Source organism: Pteropus medius, unplaced genomic scaffold, assembly GCF_902729225.1.
Source record: "Pteropus medius unplaced genomic scaffold, Ma_sr-lr_union100, whole genome shotgun sequence".
NCBI lineage: Eukaryota > Metazoa > Chordata > Mammalia > Chiroptera > Pteropodidae > Pteropus > Pteropus medius.
The window spans coordinates 1,898,777-1,921,602 of NW_024354886.1; the positions used below are offsets into that span (position 1 = coordinate 1,898,777).

General features: G+C 35.0%; 1 protein-coding gene across 1 annotated transcript in view; it reads left to right on the top strand.

Moving 5' to 3' along the window:
- Positions 1 to 22,826, top strand: part of BTBD9 (BTB domain containing 9) — a 361,080-nt gene that overhangs the window by 44,043 nt on the left and 294,211 nt on the right. The window contains 2 exon segments of the mRNA XM_039856139.1: positions 6,627 to 6,846; positions 9,367 to 9,486. Of these exon segments, the coding sequence (XP_039712073.1) occupies positions 6,627 to 6,846; positions 9,367 to 9,486 (340 nt within the window).

Here is a 22,826-nt window from a genome sequence, read left to right on the forward strand (position 1 = left end):
TAGATATTGGAGCCAGACAAATTTGACTTCAAATCCTGAAATAGTCACTTACTAGTTGTATGATCTGGTATTAAATTACATAAGGAGTTTTACCTTTAGTTTTATATCTACTAGTTATAAGAAATAATTGAAATAATGCATGCAGATAATGTGTGTAATCTCAATATAGGAAACCATTGCTATCATATTATTTGTATGTTCCTCATCTCTGTATGTACATGTAGGAATTATCACATTGTTTTAAAATTGATTGTTTGTCTTTTGTCCTTGAAGGCAGAGATGATCTTTGTAAGGCCAACTGAGCTTTGAATCCTCAACGTTTAACATACTGAAAAGCGTGTAGCAGACACTTGGCGAATGAATGCAAGGAGAAAGTCTAATAAACAATGGAAGCAGATTACTGGTGTTTCAGAAGCAGTCAAAGCTGGTCATAAAAGAGTTGAAACCTGAGTTAGAGTATAGAGAAAGAAATAAAGATCAGAGTCTGTGATTAAGAGAAGACCTATAGCCAGGAGACTGAAGACAGCGAAGGAAGAATTGGAGAGGTAGGAAGAAAACTGGAGTAGGATTACAGAAGCCAATAGAGGAGAGAGTTTTTACATGAGGAGGTGAGTGGTATCTAGTGATGCTGGGAGGTCGATAAGAATGAGAATTGAGGGAAAACTTTGGATATAAATTTGTGGTGAGTTGGTGAGTCTGGACAGGAGCTTGGATAAATAGGGAATTAGGCCGTGGGTTTGAAAAGAGAATACAATGTGTTGGTCATCCGCTGTGTGAATTGGAATGCAAGGTAGTAGAGAAATAGTATGGTTAGATAGAACAGGTCTAGAGAGGTGTTGGAAAGGATTGGAGTTGCTAGAGAATGGTACTAGTTGAGAGTCATTCAGCTTTGGATAAAGTGTAGGAGAATGGAAGGGGGAGAGGTAGGTAGCAAGACAAGTAGTACAGTTTTAGGCTTTCTAAATCTTTATTGTTGGACTCTCTTATATAAGCTTCTTTTTTCTTCTTTTTGCCTGAGTTTTGATTTGAAGTGTTGGTAGAGCCCCATAACTGGATTCCTTGTAGAGCTAGGCTTGGAACATTGCTGTAGGATTATGGAGATGCTTTGGACATTTCACATAGTTACTGGTAGCTTGGAATTGATCACATGCTCAGTATAGGTGACAAAACTGGGTTATAATAAACCCATGAAATTACTGTGAAAAGGAATAATCAACCAATTGAAGCACACTCAGTTCTGGAATGACATACTTACTATATTATTGCTCATAAATGTTAAATTTTTCATTTTGGAATAATTCAGTGGGAGCTAAAGGAAAAGATTATACAGATATTTGAGAATCTTTTATCTAACTTCTAAACTTGAGAAATTATTATATAGGCTATTTTTCTGACTTTTTAATTATATGAATAGTAAAATCAATAATATAAATACAAAGGAAGCATATCACTTTTCGGTCAGGTCCTAAAAATAGATTAGTTATTTTCAAAGTAAATATTATCCAAACATTTATATCATTATTTCTTTCATCAAATTTCTTTATTGTTAAGGAAAAAGAGGTCTAAAATTTCAGAACTGTTCCTGGGCTGAAGATCTGGAAAGATAGTTCTGCTTATTTCAAAATTATGGAACAAGTTTGTTTGTTTCTCTCTTCTTCCCTGGGTATGGGTTCTTTGTCTTTGGGGATTTTTCATGAAATGTAGAGAGGTTCTTATCTTGGGACTAGAGATTAGTATATTTTTTTCTAATTACTTTTCTTTGAGTTTATTGGTATTAGTTACCAGAAGATTTAACTCTTAGGGCTGCATATCCCAAGGCTTTTTACCAAATTATAATGATTTCCACCCCCACTTAAAAAAATAAAAAGAGGACCCAAAGGATGTTTTAACTTACCAGTAATGGTTAGTTTTTCTGGGAAGGTGGCTTAGACTAGTTTTGTGCATATATAATGATGAGCATTTGTTTATAAACCTGGGAAAAGGGAGTTACCTTTTAATGATATTGGTTTTTTTCCTCCTTAGGGTATTTGAGCTACTTGTAGTCAAGCCACTGCCTTAATGTTTTATTTTGCCTTAGCTGTAGAAAGATTTATTTCTGTCTTGAAAGTTAGTGCTTTTTCTGTTCAGGCTGAGTTATACTTTGTTTTGTTTAAATCAGGTTTTAGACTTTGAGAAAGAGAATAGCAATTTCTTGTTTCTTCATGTTTATAGCAAGGTTTATATCATAACTTCCATCCTCAAGATTTCCTTATTGTATAAAAGTCAGTCTGTTCAGATTCATGGACATGGACAATAGACTAGTGGTTACCAGAGATTAGAGGGGAGGGAGAGGGGGGATGTAGATGGGGTAAAAGGAGTCAAATATGTGGTGACAGAAAGAAATCTAACTATGGGAGGTAAACACACAATGTAAATATATATATCCCCTACTGTTAAAATGCACAGCTGAAAATTACTGGATTTCGTTAACCAATGTCACCATAAAAATAATTAATTAAAAAGAATTGAATGCTATTCAAGTGTATGTAAAAAAAATGTCAGTCTATTCATAGGACTGCCAAGTTAAGTTATTGATTAATAAGTGTGTATATGTGTGTGTATGTGTATGTTTAAATTTGTGCTGTAAATATATAGTAACATGTACCTATTCCCAAAGTTTTCAGTAACTCAGACCAAGGGAGCTTGACACTGTGATATAATTGTTGCCTTTTTTGCCTAGACTCCTACTACACTGAACTCGAGGGCTGTAATTATGTCTTTTCACTTGTGTTTTTCCAGCACCTACTGCAGTGTCTGAATATAGACTTTTTAAAATAAGTGAGTGACTGAATGAATCCATCTTTTGCTTCTACCTAGAATTTAAAATTTGTCTCATATATCATATAAAGACAGTAATGACAACATTGAGACTTTAATACTTTTAAAACTCTGAGTTCCATTGCTCGTGTATCTTCTCAACTATAGTTTGTAGTATCTTCATCTGTAAATTGGGGAGGGGTTCACAAGTAATTTCTACTGAGTATTTCTCTGAGGAGACAGTTCGTGTCTGATATGAACTCTTGTCTCCGTTAGACGATGAGCTGCTGGAGGGCTGAATCCAGCAGTGACCGGCACGTAGAAGGCAGTTTGGGAATTTTTTTTTTCCCTTTAAATAAATAGGATGAAAGTCCTTTTCAGCCCTTATGTGTTTTTATTCTTTGATCTTTATAAATAACTTGCCTAAAGTTGCTGAGGAAAATTGATGCCCATGCTGGACCAAAGTGCTAATCTGACTCACAAGGCCAGTGACCTTTGATAGTCTCCAGCCTTATTTTCTATTTCTATTATGTGGTATGTTTGAGTACCAGTACTGTCCAGTGTGGAAAGGAGGCTTGCAGAGAGTGGAAATAACAGGGAAAGTTAAGGTAAAACAAGAGTTGTCAAGAAAGTCATGTGTTGGAAGTGAGGATCCATACATTCTTCAGGGAAGTCAGGTTGAGTAGAAGATGATGTAGGGGACAGAGCTGGGTAAAGAGACTGCAGTGGACAGAGAGTTAAGTGTGAATCCAAATGATCCATGAGGGGTGAACAACCATCTCAGCCTAGATGTAATAGAGAATTCAGTAAAGAATGATTAAGAACATAAAGCAATTAAAGAAAAACACAAGATAATTAACCCAGGTTCACTCAGATTTTGGCATTGTGTAGCTAGGGTCAGGTCCTACTCCATTTCTCGTTAGATTTTTTTCCCCCCTTAATAATTGTCTTGGTTCTGCCTAGGTGTAGAACTTCACAGCTTAATTTTTTCCCTTAATGCATCAAAAATGGTAAATGTAAATAAAACTGTTGTTATCTACTATCTCATTTAATCTCTACCGCCTTATATTTTTTTGAGAGCTCTTTTCTCTACTGATAGACAAATATAATCAGTAAGAATATTTATGGTTCGAATTATTTTATTATGACTTGAATTTTCTCATGGTCATGTTTTGTCTTAAATTAATCATTTAACTATAGATTTTGCAAAAAATACTCAGAGTTATATTTTTATCCTATGAGGTACTCAGATTATGGTTACCACGAGAGAATTCCACTTGTGTAAATGTTCCCATTTTGAAGTGAAAGATTCTTTCAGGGAATTTATATCAAGCACAGTTAGAAAAGTTCTCAAGTGCTTTTGAAATAAACTTAAAAAGATGACTTAGACTTGCAGTAGAAATTTCCATTTTAGACTTTTAGTTACAGTCACTTGAAACTCTTGAGCCTGGTGTGTTATTCCTAGCTCAATAAACTTTAAAGGTGAAGAAGCTCATGTTTAGAGAAAATTCAATGGCAGCGGCAGTTTCTGAATCTGAGAGTTCAAGTCTCCCCTTTTGTGTCTTGCTTGGCCTCGACTAGTGGTGTCAGAACTGAAGAAGATGGTTCTAGTGGTCAGCAGCAATAGACTTTGAACCCCCATGTCTCATTCCCAGCAATAAGGGATTTATGTTTCTTTTTACCAAATGGTTACACATCATTGATATCTGAAAAGCACAAATTTGAAGCTTTTGTTTGTTTGCTTGCTTTATAAATTGCTTCATCTCTAGATTGACGGCATCAGGAGGACAGGGTCTGTCTGTCTAGTTCACTGAGGTAGTCCCAGTGCCTCACTTGGTACCTGGTACAGAATGAGTCTTTAGTAAATGTTTTTTGACTGATAGAATGCTTTATACTTATACAATATTTTAGCATATATTATTTGTGGTATAATTTTTACAGTAATTTTATGAGTGGGTTGGATAAAGTATTATTTTTAGATGAGAAAACAGATCAAGAGAGACTAAGAAGCCTTACTTGGGTAGTAGGTGGTAGAACCTGAGTCTCAAACTTAGGATTTTTTGCTTTAAGTCCAACTATTATTTTTAAAAAATACATCAGACTGTTTATTTCCTCTGAGTCTTAGTTCATCTTAGAGGGAAGGGGTGAGAAAGAGGGGGAAACTATGTTCTTCCCATCAGAAACTATTCATGAGAAAGGTAGTAGAGTACAGCCACTGGAGACAGACTGCCTGGGTTCTAATTGCAGCTCTGATACTTGCTGGCTGTGTGACCTTGGGCAAGGAAGTCCATTCAACCTTTCTCTGCCTCCCTTCCCCGATCTGCGAAATGGACACAGTAGTAGTAGTATTACACTCAAAGGATTTTTATGAGGAATAAGTTAAAGGAATTAATAAGGTTTGCTAAATAAATGAAAAATAAGAAGAATATGTATGATTACCATGAGCTAATAGAACTTAGGAAGTTATAGCACTTAAGCTTCTTGTGGTAAGAAGTTGAGCATGACTAGATTTTGTTTTATTTTGCTTCTGAGTTGCCTTAGTCTTTTGCAAGTTAACTAACCCACTCTAACTGTATTTCAGTTGCAGTTATTGTTGTCTTCCGGAGCCATTCTCTTACCTGTCTTCATTTGAAAATTTTTTTTAAAACCTCACATTTTCCAAGAAATTTGCAATTACGAATTACTTACCCCCTTTCCCTAAGAGCCTAATTATAGCTCATACTTTCCCCTATTCAGATCACATAGCCCAGATGTATATTTACTGTGAGAATTCAGTATTTATTTACAGCATGTAAACTTGCTTAGTTCTCTTATTGTTGTGTGCTTTAAAAATATATAATTAATAATAATAATGGCAGTCTTTTTTTTAGAGCTTACTATGTGTTTTACAAACATCATCTTACTTGATCCTTAAAACAACAACAAAAAAACAAACAAACAAAAACAACTGGGGGATAAATATTGCCCTATTGAGAAATTTAAATTCAAAGAAGGTAACTGCCCCAAAGTGATACAGTTGGTTAAAGGTGAAGCCACTATTTAAACTTTGACTTTGAAGCTCAAGCTCTTAACGTCTATTTTATGCTGCCTCTGGTCTCTCCATGGAGAGTGTTGGTTTTAAAATGTTAATACCTGGAGGTCGGGTTCCAGATCAGTGAAACAAAATTTTCCTGGAGGATTTCAGAGTCCTATAAACAATTGACACTTAGTAAATCTACCTTTTGGGAGGGAAAGGTTTTTACTTATAACCATAATATTGATTTTGGTGACAGACTGTCTGAATTTTCACTTTTAAAAGTAAAGTAAAAATATATCTTCTTTTAAACATATTTTTGTTTTTTAGCTATATTAATTGATTTGGTGCCTTCATGTATGACCAATAGCTGTGCTATACTGGAACCTTTCCTTTTCTGTTGTTTTATCAGATGTCTGACCTGTCTGCTTTGCTATTATATGTTGTGCTCAATCCATTTGGCAGGTATAGGTAATCTTATGTGTTATTTTTGTCTAGTAGATATAAAATTAAAGCTACTAATAGAAGGACCTCAGCAGAGCTGATTTGTTTGCTCTAGTACTTTTTTTTTTAGTATAATCAACTTTTTCTTAATAACATTAGTCCTCAAGCACTTTGTGGCAGTGATAGTGTCATTAAATTTAAACTTTGGGTGGTATCTTAATCCTCATAGATATTTCATATCTTCTCTATCCATAGACTTGTCTATGCTATTTTTAGATACATACTAGAATCAACTAGAATTTTATCTTATTCCCCCAAACAGAATAATTTAATAAGTAACTATTAACCTTGCTTTTTTTATTTTTAACTGTAGTACCAGAAGAAAACATTGCAACTATGAAGTATGGAGCCCAGGTTGTAAAAGGGGAGCTGAAATCTGCCTTACTAGATGGTGATACTCAAAATTATGATTTGGATCATGGATTTTCTAGGCATCCAATTGATGATGACTGCCGTTCTGGCATCGAGATTAAGCTAGGTCAGCCATCCATTATCAACCACATACGGATACTCCTGTGGGACCGGGATAGCCGGTGAGTCATTAGCATGAATTAGAGACAAACTGATAATGTGTTTGATTGAGATGGCCTAAGTTTGTGATTATTTACTTTGGTTTTACAGATTTGATGGTTTATTTCTTTGTTGTGACTTGGCTATTTCTCTTGAATTTTAGCTCTGGGAGAAGAGTTAAAAGGTATATTCCTTTTAAAAAATAGCATTTTTTTTTTTTTTTTTTTTTTCTCCTTATAAAAGTAATGAATACATGTTTATTTTGGAAAGTGTAGAAATAGAAAAGCAATAAAGAAATAAAAATTGCTGGTTATCTCACCACCTGTGATATCCCATTTTTGTATCTATCTAACCATTGCTTTTTTCTTATGCATAGTCTTCTCTCCCTCCCTCCCCCCCACACACACACCCCAAAACAGAAACTTGTAAAATCATGCATAGTTTTATGAAATAAAAATTAGATGTGTAAAAAGATCACTTGACTTTTTAGTTAATACATTGCGAATTATCCTACCCTTTAAAAAATATTCCTCTGTACCGTTACTTTTTGGATATTATAATAACTTTCAAAATGCATTTTATTTTATGGAAGAAGAAAAAGATGTTTTTTAGTGTGTGGATAAATATCATCCTCAACACAAAAGAAATTTTTGAAAAAAATTTGATTGGCTCCAGCGTAGGAATCCACCCAGTTTTACAGTAGCTTTAAGATTCTGCCTGCCTTCCTGATACTTTCACTCACTGTGGTTCCAGGGTTCAGCCATGACCGCTGAAGTACCAGAGCATTAAGGGTGACCAAGAACTGAACTGTCTCTCACATTGCTGCTTTATCATTAACCTAAACCCTCCATACCAGAAAACTGATGTACAAAGTCTCTTAGGGCCCTACTAATGTCTCTTTGAATCTGAGCATGAAAGCCTTAATAGTAGTAGTGATGATATACTGAAAATCTTGCATGTTTATTTCTCTTGTTAGCACTACGGGCCACCACTCTGACCTTTTAGGCCATTTGAGCCAAATATGAGGGAAACTTTATGAAGTGGGAGTCAGCATTTCCTGTGCATAGGTCTTTGAGGTCCCCAGGTTATCTGTTTCTTTTTTTATTAAGAATGTATTGTCTGATACATATCTTTTTGGATATAATATAATAATGTGTTGGCAAAATGGAGCTAATTCACATATTCTAAGAATCTGATTAATAATAATGTAATAATACTTACATAGCACTTTCATTACTTTTATGTGGTATGCACTGTTCTAAAATCTTTACATATATTCACTCATTTAATTAATAATTAGTATAAAAATAATAAAAGAAAAGGTTAGTAAGTTTGAAATTGAAAGTAGTTATCTTCTTTTCCATGATGTTAAATATTTATAGGCCACTTTGTTTTAGTATGTGTGTTACATTCACAGGAGACTTAAGTTTACCACATAGTGGTTCTTTTCTCCCAGAAGTTATCATTTTGAATGAAGGTGAAAAATTCAGAATCTTAAGCCAAAAAGATTTTGATATATGTTGTAAAATTATATCCTGCATCACTGATAACCAAGAGAGAGGTTCAATAAAAGGTTATAACCAGTTCGAGATTGAGTAATAAAATGAATGGGAGTGAGAGGACAGCAGAAAATGAGGGGATGACACAAAATAAGCCGACCTTTTCTGGTCATAACTGTTGGTTGCAGGCTGACATTTATGGTCACCTAAATCTTCTGAGATTGTTTCTGTTGATATTACAGTACAAATAATAACTGCATCTCAAATTTAAATTTGTCTTGTGACAGGGGAATATAGATTTGTTCTGTATGGGACCAGCATGTAATGGTCCAGGGTACCTGACTAGGGGAGGATGATAGGCTGTTTTTCTTATCACTAGATTATTAACTAGAAAATTTTAAGTTGAACCCAAAAGAAACACGTATTATCCCTTCACCATGTCATTTATTTTTCTGCAGGCTGCATGTATGTGTGGGATGGTAGGAGACTGGGAGGGAGTGGGAGAAAAGCTGGCCTCTGGGAGTGGGGAACCATTTGAGTTGGCTTTCCTCTTGAGAGTGTAGGGCTGAGCTCCCAGGGCAGGGAAGGCAGAGAGAGAAGGCATACCTACTTCTATTTTCTGTCCTCTTTTTGTCATGGCTTTATTAATCTGCTAATATGGTATGAGTAAGGCATCCTGGCCCTGTGTGAAAAGGAACAAACATCTTGCATGCCTCATATATGCCAAGCACCATGCTAGACCCTGGATATATGGAGGCAAATATGGCATGGGTTTTGTTCTTAAGCAGCTTGTGATCTAATAAGGCAGACAGACAGACATGCTGACAGAGAATTTCAGTACATTTTGGTGAATGCTACAGTAGAGGGATCATCTGAATTTGATTGTTTTGCAGAAAATGTAATTCTTGCATAGTGTATTTTTTGTACCTTTTATACACAATATCTATGTCGTTCTTGGCAAAAGTTATATTTAACATTTCATTGAAGTATGACTTTGTATTATTATTATATGTATTTTTCTGCCTTTTTCCTTTTGATTCATAGGTCTTATTCATATTTCATTGAAGTGTCGATGGATGAACTTGATTGGATCAGAGTGATTGATCATTCACAATATCTATGTCGTTCTTGGCAAAAGTTATATTTTCCAGCCCGTGTCTGCAGGTTAGTTCTCATGGCTAATAAATAATTTTGATATTTTTAAAAGAGATTTGGATTTTGAGAAACGGACTACACTTTTCTGTCTGCAAAATTTTCTAGAATATCAGCTACCAAACACATGCCCAGCTAAAAACTTAGGGAAACTATGAAAAATTAAGCATCTGACATGTATAGGAATAAGAAGGGATGGGGAACACTTAGAAGTGGAAATGCTTTTTTAACTGCATGCTGTGCCTTGAAAGCATTGTTACTGTTAGGGATTGCATTCTTCCCACAGAAGCCATGAGAGATATTTCTGGAGTCTTCCCTAGCAGTCCTTAGGGCCAGGAGGAGATTTTTGGATGCCATTGTGCATGTTCTGAGTATCTGTGTTTTTTTTCTAGGTCAGTGGATATCAATAGAATTTGACAGAGCAAGTATTTCCAGTGGGGTTGGGTTTAGGACAAGGGAGGCTGAGCTGGTGGGGCTCAAGGCTCATACCTTCCATTCAATCAGAGCATCTTAGCTTTTACTGTTGTTATGTATTGCAGCCCCATGCTAGTTTGTTCTTAAAAAGTACTGTAAGCTACTCTTCTAATATTTCATATTCTTCCTTTAGATATAAGCCATCTTTTAAACTGTGTTTCTGAAATTCTGCAAAACCTAGAATGAACTTGGGAGTTGGGAAAGGTGGTTAAAGGCCCCCCAAATTCTGTTGTGTTTTTTCCGTTGTAATTTTCCCCTTGGAAATTACCTTTAGATATTCTTTACCTTAGAGTCAAGGGATCAAAGGCAGAGAGTGACTGGTTTGTTTAGTTAAATGTGGCAAGAAGAGAAGGGAAGGCATATGATAGGTATAAACCAGGGAGAGTATGGAGGTGGCCCCTTACCCAGTCCCCTCCCCACCCTCACCTGTGACTTTGACTGACCTCCCATTGTAGCTGATTTGAAGCAGATGGGGTACCCCACAGCACTACTCTCTTGGTCAGAAGACACCCTTATACTTATTAAACTCATGATCTGTCAGCATCGGGCTAAATTCTTACTTCCTCCAGAGGAACTCCACAAAACCTTTCAGCCTCTGGTACCATAAAGAATGTTGCCTACCTTTTTTTTTTAGTATGGTTATGACCAGATACAATATCATTACCCAAGGATCCTTTTGTGTGAAAATGAAGAAAATCAATTTCATTTCCCCAAAGAGAACTAAAGTGTCTCAGGTCTGGTGGTTGCTCTTTTATCAGAAAAGTTTTGAATGGATTAAATTGAGAGGGACAAGAAATTGAGTGAAGATTCTGTATCTCAGTGCTGCGTATGGATACTTTGAGAGTGACAGAGTGAAGGTGATTGAGTCTGCATCAACTCAGGTATTACTGTTGTATTGGATTAAAAATTAAGCAGTGTAACAACCAAAGCATCTGATATGGACTGAAGGGCTGTGTGTTTGTATTTCATTTGGAACAATAGGAACATGACTCCCAAAACAAATCATCGTGAATATAATACCAGCCATAATGCAGTCTTTACCCACTTTAAAATTCCCATTTTGTGGAGGGAGACATATGCCTGCAATTATGGTCTCTGGCTTTTAGAAAATATACTTACCCTTATTTATTAATGAGCATTGTATATACTCCCTTTTCTTTATTTTGTCTTTCCTGTGTGGCCTTGGCTTTGTTGGTGTAGCTTTTATGTATTGTAAAGGCTGGCTGTATTCATGATGCTAGTTTTTGTCTTGGTACAGCCAGCTCCTAGCTCTGGTCAAGAAAAATTGAGAGAGGATGGTATTAGAGATAGTGATAACAAGAAAAGGAAAGGGTCTTGATACTCTTATTAGCAAAAAAAAATTTTTTTAACTTATAACCACTTTAACATGTTATATTAATTACTACATTCCTTCATAAATTCTGCCTTTTGTAATAAATAGGTTGGAGTTTTGGTAGTATTTTAAAATGAACCTAAGAATAAGTCCTTGTTGATTATCCAAAGATGTCTTATTCTTGGTTTTTCTTATCTTTACAATCACTTATTGACTGCCTAAACAATGTTCTCAATACACCTCTTCCAGGAACTTCACAGGGCACAAAAAAATTCTTTATTTTCTTAACACATAAGGGTCCAGTTTGCACTGTGTTAGTTAATGTGTACATTTGTATGTCACCTTTGTTCTTCAGTGTCCTTTGCGTGTTTGTCTTGCTTCTGATATTAAAATTACAAGCCCTTGGAAGAAAGGAGTATAGATTCTCATCTTTTAATATTCTTGTACAGTACTCAGGCTATTATCTCATATGGGTATATACTCCATAAATATTACCAGAGGTGTCTTAGGGTGGGGTTCATGGCACTGATTAAGTAATGGAGATTGAGTCAACATTGATATGTATATATATTCATTGTTACTTTTTATCCATGTATTGGTTAAAATGTATATCAGTACTAGAAAACTCTCTGGAATGGTAAATGGTTTTGAATTGTTTGGGTTACTTGCTTTCTGGTTTTTTTTTTTTTCTTCAGGACACTGAATTTTGAGATTAATCCTGAAGGATGTGTCATGTATTGATGAAAGATTACATCAAATATATTGACAAAAGAAGAGATTCTCTGTGATTTGGGGTGTGAGGTTACCCAGCCCTCCCTCTGAGTCTAGGCTGGACTACATGTAAAGCATCACTGTGTAGTAGGAAAACCATGGGCTTTTGAGTTAGATAGAGCGCTTCTCAAATCTTGGTTTCATCTAATACTGGCATCATGATCTTAACAAATTGGTACCTCTCCAAGCCCTTGTTTTTATACCAGTTAAAAACAGGAATAACAACACCCTTCATGCAGTCTGCTGTAGAGGTTTAGATGGCATAGCACATATACAAGTACTGAGCACTTTGCCTGGCCCAAAGTAGGCTCAGTAAATAGCTGTTTTTATTTTTGTTATTTTTATTATTAAATTTTTTTTTATTATTATTTTTTTAACTTCTGAGACTCTCAACTGGTGTTTGACTTTTAGAGAAAAAGAGTCATCTCTGCCATCCTCTTTGGCCATGATGGCTCTAATGAGGAAATTGTTCCTTACCTCGGGAGCCTAGTCTTTTCAGCACATTTCCGTATCGTCAATCCATATATAGCAATTCAAAACATACATTAAACAGATCTCTTTATTTTAATAAGCTGCCTATTTGTGTGTCTGTATGTTTTGTGTATTTCCATCCGTTTTCAGATATTTTAGTTTTGGAAAGCATTTATTGTGATAAAACATATATAAGATAAAATTTTCCATTCATACATCTTGTGGAATGTAATTCAGTCAGCATTTCACCTCACCAAAGGTAGTAGATGTTATCTAGTGGCAATAAGGATAACGTAAAACTTCAAAGCCGGAGTGATCGTTCTAACCATAATAGTGAATTGAGGGAAATGATCTGCTCTGTCTTTCTGGGTCTTTTTAAGGAGTGTGTTGTGGATTAAGTGGGGACTGCTCTATGTAGCCAAAAGCTTAAACTAATATCCTTTCCCCAACCCCGCAACTGGGGATGAAGAAAAAAAGCAACTTGTCAATTTTGGCACAGTCTTTCATATGCACTCAGAACCATGTTGTCTTTTCAGCTTTCTCTTTCTCAGAAAAATGCAATTTCTGCTTTACCCATAAATTCTCTAACCTTCAAATTGTTTTCTTGGCTATCTAGTAAGCTCTCATCAAGTCCTTCCATAGCTTCCTTAGATGGTAGAGACTAGGACTGAACAAAGAACACTGATAAAAAATGGCAAATATTGAGTGCCCTGGGGGTTTAAAAATTTTTTTTCTGGCTGTTTCTCAACATGGTGCTGGTAATTTGACAGTCATATAATGTTGCTGAAACATGAGAAGACTTGAAAACATGGTTTGAAGGGTAGAGGTAGATTTCAGAGCCTGTAATGTGGCTGGTAGCTGGAATTGCAAAAGTGATCTTGGTGCAAAATCTGGGAGTTGAGGGAGAGGAATAGCAGACCTAAAAGCAAAGTCCTTGAGGATATACCTATTGAGACAGGGAAGAAAAGCATATAGATGGTAGACATGTTTACTCCAGGGGCTGTTAGGGAGATTAGAGGAGAATCAGGAGGGTTCAATTTACAGAAGACAAGGCCTGAAAGGATGTTGAGAAGAGTGCAGTTTGACAATTTAGAACATAACATAGGAGGGATAAACTCAGTTAACACAATGTTGGGCTTATTTTTTTTTCTTTTGTTTTTAATTATCAAAATAGAAATGTCTTTTTATGATGTTTTTATTATAAAATTGTAGTATAGTACATATTTTAAATATTGATAATGCTTGCTCTCTGGTGAGGTTGTACCCAGTTTCTACCAGTTGCACGTAAAAATACTCCTTCTCCAAACCCTCACCAATACAGGCATTATCAACATTTTGCCAGTGTAATTTATGATTTGTAAAAAACGTCTTATTTTAATTTGGATTTCTTTTATCATCAGAGAGATACTGTATCTTTTAATACTTGCCATTTGTTACTTGTCATTTATGAAAACCTGTTTTTGACTTCTGCATATTTTTCTCCTGGGTTGATTATCTTTTTTCTTTTTGGCTTGTGAGAACTTTATATTGGTATATTGGTATGTATATATTGATCATATATATGTCATATTTGTGTACATATGTACATATAGTAGATATATATATGTATATGTGTGTGACATTACTCTTTTGCCTGTCATGTATTGAACAGTTTGTCACTAGTTTTTCATGTTTTGTTGGTACTTTTTGCCATATAGAATTTTACTTTTTAAAAAATGTAGTCAAATCTGTCAGTCTTTTTTTTTCTGTCAGTCTTTTTTTATTATTTCTGGCAGTCTAGTATGTTTAGAAAGGTGTTCCTCACCTTTAAAGAATTAATGTTATATTTTAACAATTTTTTCTACTAGTTATTATTTTTATATCTAAATATTTAATCCATCTAGAATACTTTTTGTTTATATTTTCAGGTAAGGATAGTCAGTTGACTAAGACCTATTATTTAATAATTATTCCTTACCCTACTAATGCGAATGGCCATATTTATCATGTACTGAATTCTAGCATGTACCGTACTCTGTTCCACTGATTTCTTTGACTATTGCCCAAAGTGTTTTAATTATCGTAGTTACCTTTCCCTCTCTTTCTTCTTTTTATAGAATAAGAAATTATCATGTGGCAAATGTGTCATGGAAAAAAGAAAGGGTGTTATAGAGCATCTGCCCACCTGTCTTCTGGTCTCAGTGGTCACATTAGAGGCTATAAATGATGATAAACATTTCACTAGAATAGTTCTACTTTCACTTACAAGAAAAAATTTAGGCATTCTTCACCAGCTAAGGAAGTAGATTTTTTCCTCACTTACTCATCTGTTTCTTCATTCATCACTCCTCATTCCACCGATAAGCTTCTAGTTTGTGCTATGCGTTATTCTTGATGCTGAGGCCATGACACTGAAGAAGACTGCCAAGATTTGTGCTCTCATAAAATATGGGAGAACAAATATACACAAATAGTAAGAACACATCAGGTAATTATAGATGTTGTGAAGATGGTACTGTGATGGAGACCAGAGTCAATAGGTTTTAAATAGGTGCTCAGGGAAGCCCCGAGAAGGGAGGTGGTTGTTTTAAGCTGGGATGAAGGGAAATATTCTCTGGCCATTGTTTTAGATATTTATGCTTTCTTTGGTGTATATTTAATGTTGTTCAGGAGTATCTGCTCTACTATAGGAGACCTTATTAGATGAATACTAAAACTGTACTGTTCTTTTGGTATAGGGCACTTTCATTTCTTTTATTGCTACCATACATTCCAGGTTTCCCCTCATTCTTGCCATCATTAGATGCAACTTAATTTTTTAACTCATCTTCATTAGATTATAGTACCTGCACAGTAGTATGAATCTATAAGACATAAAATAAGTGAGAAAATAAAATTGCTATTTATGGCAGCATTCTTTTTCTACCGTATTAACATTGTAAAAAAGCATGTGTGTCTTCTTTCTTTTCTCTTTTGTTCCTCCCTTGTTCCCATAATTGGGCATTGATATATTTATTTACTTTTAAAGGTAGGCACTTTCACATTACTCAGAGGTTCACCAGGATGCTTTAGAATCATAGCTAGAATTATTAGCTATAATCATAGCTAGAATTATTAGCTATAGCTAGAATTGAGCCTTTATATTATTGACATCTTCAGGATTCAAGAAATGCCTTTATCAGATGTAAATAAAAAAGGAATAGTTTAAATTTTAATTTTATAAAGTAATCATTTTAGTTTATACTTAGTTCGAATTGTACCTCTATCTACAGCTTTGATTTCATACTTGAACTAGTAGAGCAATCCTGCAGAGAAACATTTTTTCTATGAATGCAAGGCAAAATGTAACCACATGGTGTCACTATATCATTACAGTTTTACTTGGAGTCAAAGAGGTTGAAATTGCTTTTTTTATAAAATTGTATTTAAATATAAATTGTTCTGAAGTCTGTGATTTGTGAAATAGCATGTGAAACTATTTGTACTATTTAAGCCTTTCTACTCATGTGGGCATTAATTATGCCCGAAGTCCATAGATGTACATTCAGGTGCTAGCCAGCTCTTGAATTGTCATCTGCAAAGTCCAGCAGATATGTGGGTTTCTGTAGTACAGTTATTCAGTTTTATACTAAGTTTTTTAAAATCTTCCTTTGGAATTTTTAAATAAATTCGAAGAGTAACTGAAAGGAGATAGATCTATTAAATATTTATAAGGAATTAGAAAACAAAAAAAAAAAGGAGGAATGAGGAAAAGAGAAGGTTATAGGACTTCAATGAAGAGACAGGAAGAGAACAGTAACATTTGTTTAGCATCTCCTGTGGGTCAGACACATATTGTTACCTTATATGATTCTTACAATTGCTCTATGAGAGAAATACTACTAACTACCTTATTTTTACAAATGAGGAAATTAGGCCTTAAAGAAGCTAAATTTGCAGGTCTGTCTTAATACATAGTGAGCATCACAGTCTTACATTGCCTCTGCAGGAAATGAAGTAAAGAAATAGCTCTGCTTTAGAGTAGGAGACATGGAGCCCTGAAGAATCTTTCATTGCCTCTTTGGCTAGAGCAGTTTCCAGGAATGCTGAGAGAGCCTGGTGTGGCCAAACTCTGGTCACAGCACCCAGACGACAAGGATACTAATGCTGAGGATGATGATGAACAATTGAGGAAGTTTTTCTCTTCCAAAGGAAGTGTAGCAATCCTTTATCTAGGTCTGTTTTGTCAGTTTGTCAATAAAGCTTTGAATTTTTCTGTCCCTTAGTTCTCCCTAAGATCATTTTAGATTTTATCATTACAGTGAACCTGATGTTCTTAACTCCTGATTTGTTTTGCTTCAGCTGTGTTTTGAAACAAATTTCATATATTACGGTATTTCTCTTTACAAGAGCTCTTCAGATCTTGAATTCCTTTTTTTTTAAGTTGAGGTATTTTTATTGTTTTCACCTAGAATCTTCCTATTAGACTGAAAAAAATCACTGTATTTTAATATTCAGTAAGACTTTTGAGACATGGCTGTTTGTGCTTAAGTTACTCATCAAATCCAGGATTTTTTTTTTTCTCATTTTATTTTGTTTAAAGGATAATCACATGTTGAGATTCTTTTGTGTGTAGTGGAAGAATTAGAATGAGAAAATAGAATAGAGTTGCCCTTCTGCTTTATATTTTATTTTATAATTTTAGAATATAAATTATTGTCTTTTAATAAGCCCATTGCATGAGATGATGTTAATAACACTAATGATCTGTTACTATTATCACAAATAGCCATTGTCTGTTTTTCATTCCGGAAGGGCAGGAGCTATATTTGGTGATGCTAACAGTTGCTTCCCAAGCAGTTAGGTCCAGGATTAAGTTCAGATAGCACCTGCCTAGTTCATTATTAGACATCCTTTTTCTCCTGCTTTTCTTTTCCTCACTATAATTCAATTACATATAAGATTTATTCATTTATACATTCATTTAACAAACATTTATTCAATACTTGCTAAATTATAGGCACTTAATTTAGGTGCCAGGCATGAAAGAATGGACAAGACACAGTTGCTGCCCTCAAGAATTTCATGACATAATAAGAGTGACAACCTTCTAAAGATTGATAAAATAAAATATGGGATGAATGATGTTAAACCTTTCCTATTCTTCCCAGTGAAAGCCTCAGAAAAGTCTATATCAGTCTTGAACCAGGAAGCCAGGTACTATTGGGCATGGGACTGTGGGTCTATCAATTAAAAGCAGGGAAGTAATGCAATACAAAGCCATCTGGGACTCTAGCTCCTTAATATGAAGCAGGAGCTTCCTGCCTAGGGAACAGAAACAAAGGTGAGCTAGAGAACTGGGAACAGGAATCTGGGAATTAATAGAAATTGTAGGAAAAACTTTCCAGGACCTTCAACATGGCTTCTGGAGTGAATAAGAACGTGATATTAATGGAATTAAGTTTCATTGACTTTGCTTTTGGGAAGATGAGAAAGAGAGAAGGACAGCTAGATCTTGGGATCAAAAAAAATAAAAACTTGGACATAGACTTATTTGTGAATTAGTCATTTCTCAATTCTGTTTACTTAGGAAATGGTAATATGAAGAAGAAATTGGTTAAGTAGTTAAGATTCTCTCAGTGGAGAGTTTAGACCTATGTGTATTTAAATTGTATCCCACACTGCCTAACAGTTATTGGTCTGACCTTTCATAGATAGCATTGATAACTCGAATCACCCAATTCAGCCATGAATTACGTAATATATCTTGTGTGTCTCTCAAATTATTTTCTAGTTCCTGCACCTCCTGTATAGTTTTTTGATAGTAGTTGTTCATCAGATAGCTTGTTGAATTTCTTTAGCCCTCTATCATCTCTGAATGCAGGTGCTTGGATAATAATCAATTTTAGCAGAAAAATCCTTTTAACAGTTATTTTCATCCCTAGTGTTAGAAGGAGATACCAGGAGAAAAGAAGATTTTACAATATTTCTTTCCACAGAAAATACAGTTAAAGAGAATAGTATGTACAAGTCCTGTGGTTAATAAAATCAGAGCTTTCTCAGTGATCATATAAACAGTACAAGTTCCCTAGATCAGGACTTCCTTCTGTGAATACAAGGTTAGCTCAGGGGAGAATGGACCAGAAGTGAAACCAGATTGCTTGTCGACTGCCAGAAATCCTGGGCAGAGTGCCAGACTTGGTTCACCTTCTAAAAATTCATCTCTCGGTATGAAAATAGAGGGCTCAATCCCTGCAAGGAATGGTGGTAGCATATACACTTGGACTTCCCTTGACCCAAAGTGCTTTATTGATGTGAGGAAAGGTGGGAGAACTGATTACTGTGGACTGGTAGCTTTGACCTCATTCAAGAGCTATAATATTTTCTTTAACAGCTTTACTTCATTATGTTTCAAATTATAATTTCATAAGTTAATAATTGTTCTTCCAAATAATGTGGGTCTTATATACACATGAATATGTTCTGCCTGATAGGAAGCTGTGGGTTTAATTTCTAATAGTCATAGAAATTCTGTGCACATTATGAAGCTATTAGGATGTAACAGCTGTTTTAGTTCATTTCACCCTGCAAAAGAAATATGATTCGGACTAAAATGATCAGTAATTATGTATTTTGAAAGCTAAACCTCCAGTTATAGAAAGATCTAATTTACACATTAGATACTGATAAAACTACAGTATGCTATGAGTTTCAAAGTTAGCGTTATCTCCTGCTTAAGACTATGAAAGGGAATCTGTGCCAAAAGACATTTTTTCTTCTTTGAAATTCTCTTTTGCATTGCCTATTGTAATTTTGAAGTTGCAAATCAACAGTAATGAAGAACTGCTTGATATTTTTCTAAAGAAAAAAATTAGAAGGAGTGTTAGAGGAAGTAGGATTTAGAAGGATTTTATTTTATTTCTGTTGATCAGTGTCTACCATCTGCCTTCCGTTTAATGTTGTAAAAGCATGCATGCGTTTCCCAGTTTGAACAGATGATGTACATGGTTTGTTGAGATATATGTGTATTCTGGATGTGTGTGTGTGTGTATATACCTACAGTGCTTAAAATCACACTTGAAGTGTAAAACAGATAATGAGTCTCCATTTTTGGCTAATTTGCATATTCAGTTCTGTTACACAAAAGACTACAATAACACTGATTTTCTTTTCTAGTTTAGAATCGGCACTAACCATCTGTCAACAAATATTTTGATTAAACACTTTTCTTTATTGGAGAACTTTGGGGCACATTCTTTGTATAAACATATTGTTTTCTTTGATTTCAAGGGACATATTTTCAGTATGATTCATGGATGCATCACACCGGTAAGCTGTCATGCACAAAAATATATTTTTCTCTGTAAACTTCCTTTTTACCATTGATTTCTCTAGGGCAAAAATATGGCTCAGAACAGAATATTGCAACTCAAGATATTTGCCTGAATAAAGGTGGTAAATAAGTTTAGAAGCCTCTTTTAAGCCGAAAAATTTAAAGTATAGATTCTTAAATTGGACTTTTCCAAGAAATTTTTAAAGAAGAGTTAACAGTTCCTCTAATACACTTAAAATGTAATTTGGGTGCAGAAATTTTGTTAATATTTTGACATATTCATATAATTTTTTCTTCTGTGTATAACCAACATAAACATGTTATTTACACAAATAATATATAGCACACACTATATTGAAACCTTGCACTTATATATTTATATTCTGTGGCTTTTGTTCCATGTCAGTACATATATATCTGCTTTATCCTTTTGAACAATAGCACAGTATTCTAATGTACTGTTGTTTACCTAACTGGTTTCCTATTGAGGGACTTTTAGGATATTTCCAGTTTTGCTGTTATAAAACAGTGTAGTCTTTGTACACTTTTCTGATTATTTTTTCATATAAGCACAGTCAAAGGATATGATCATCTTATGTGAAACATTGATAAATGCCATGCAAATGTGTTGTGCTGGTTTATGTCCACCAGCAGTATATGATAATACCTATTTCTCCACATCCTTATCAACAATGAGAATTATCATTTTTAATCTTTTGTCAAACTGATAAATAAGCCATGATCTCTCATTTGTTTTATTGTGCAAATTTTTTATTATTTGTAAAGGTTACTATGTATCTGCTCATTTATAAGCATCCATATTTTTATATAAAAGGTAAAATGTGAGTTGGCTTTGGATGGATTGAATATTGACTGGATAATTTTAGAAGGCTTTTCCCATGAGGTCATCTAGGAAAGTGGTTCTCAATTGGAGTTGATTTTGGCCTCCCTCTCCCCTAGACAGTGCCTGGAGACATTTTTAGCAGTCACAATTGAGAGGCAGGGTGCTACTGGCATCTAGTGAGTAGAAGTCAAGGATGCTGCTAGACATCCTACAATATACAGAACAACCTTCTATGACAAAGAATTATCTAGACCAAATGCCAGTAGTGTCATGGTTGATAAACCCTGATTTAGGAGCAGGTTGCAGTAATTTTATATGTGAAGGAGGCTTGAATTAGGATGTCTTAGCTTAAAATGGGATGGAGGCTTGAATTAGGATGTCTTAGCTTAAAATGGGAAAAAAGAATAGCTGAGAAAGAAGTTTCAAAGGAAAAACCAGTCAATCTTGGTGACTGATGATGGAGGGGAAAAATTGAGTCAAAGAGCTTCAAAGTTTGGAACCTAGGTGGCTGGGAAGTGAGATGACATTGGTGGATAGAAGTTGTGAGGAAGCTAGTTTGACCTAGTTGTAGAATTATTACTTAAGAAATATATAGTGATACGCTTTGCTATTTCATCTGTTTTGCTTTTATATAGTGAGATTTTAATTTTACACTCGGTGTCAGGATTGTATTGATTTTGGATTACAAAATCTCTATTACCAAACCTTTGGTCTCAAACAGTTTCCTCTTTCTGAAATGTTCTTCTTTCATCTCTACTACTTGACTCATGACTATTTATTTAGTAAAGTGAAATGCTGTTTATTCCAGGAAATCTTCTTTGATCTCCCCAAATGAAATTAAGTATTTTTTCTTCATTTAGTCAATAAATACTTAGCAGTTGCCCGCCACATGACAGGCACTGTGCTAGGTACTAGAGCTATAGTGGAGAGCTTTAAACACACATCCCCTGCCCTTGTGGTGTGTACAGCTTAGTAGGAGAGTCAGGTGTTGCACAAAGTAATTATATAAAGGAAGAATTATAAGCTATGATATAAATGCAAAGAAATAAAAACACAAGTGAACATTAGTGGTAAAACAGAAGAGTATAATTTCAACTGGGTAAGTCAGGAGAGTTTTTTTAGGGAAGTGATATTTGAGTAGAAACCTAAGTGATGATTAGGAGTTAAGAAGGTAAGGACAGAAGGGGAAAGCATTTAGAGCAGAGACTGATAGGAAAACCTTGAGGGAGCAAAGAACTTGGCACATTTAAGGAAATGAAAATAAATTAGCATGATTGGAGTGTAGTGAGGAGATAGAAGGGGAGAGGTAGGTAATGACCAGGTTGTTCAAGACTGGCAGGGCCACATTAAAGAGCTTGCAGTTTATCGAAAGTGCCATCCCTGGAAAAGGTGTATGCAAGGATGTGACATGATCTGACTGAAGTTTTTTAAAGACCTGCCTCCTTCGTAGGGAATAGATTGAGGAGGATGGGAGTGGATACAGGGAGACCAGTTGGGAGGCCTTTGCTATATATATAGTTCAGGAGAGCTATGGTAGTTGCTTGTATAAGAATGGTGGCAGGGGAATTAGAGAAAAATAGATAGGTTTGAGATGTATTGTTCTGCTTGTTGAGACTTTTAAGGAGTGTCATTACAAAAATAGGCTCGTAGCAGAAAAAGGCAGTCTGGGTTGGATTACAGGACGATATTTGAAGCCAAGGGAGTTGATAAGGTTCAAAAGAGATAGAATGTAGTAGAGTGTAGAAGAAGAATAGAGGGCTCAGAACTGAGTCTGAGGTGCTACAGAATTTGATCAGGTAGAAGAGAAGAAGCCAACAAAGGAAATGGAGAAGAAGCAGCCAGCAAGAGAAGGACAATCAGGAAAGTGTGATTTCAATGAGGGATAGGTCAGTGATGCCAGATGTTGCTGTGAGATCAAGTAGATGAGGAATGAGAAGTATCCATTGGCCTTGTTTGCATTGACAACATAGAGTACATAGTTCACCTTAGCAGTAGCGGTTTTACTGACATTTTAGGGGCAGAACCCAGATTAGCGTTGATTAAGTAATTAAATGTGTGATTTATAATAAAATTAAAAATGCATATACTATTGAGGCAGCAATCCCCTTTTTTTTACTTTCGATAAAATTCATTCAAAGGAAATAACATATTTAAGGATACTTATTGCA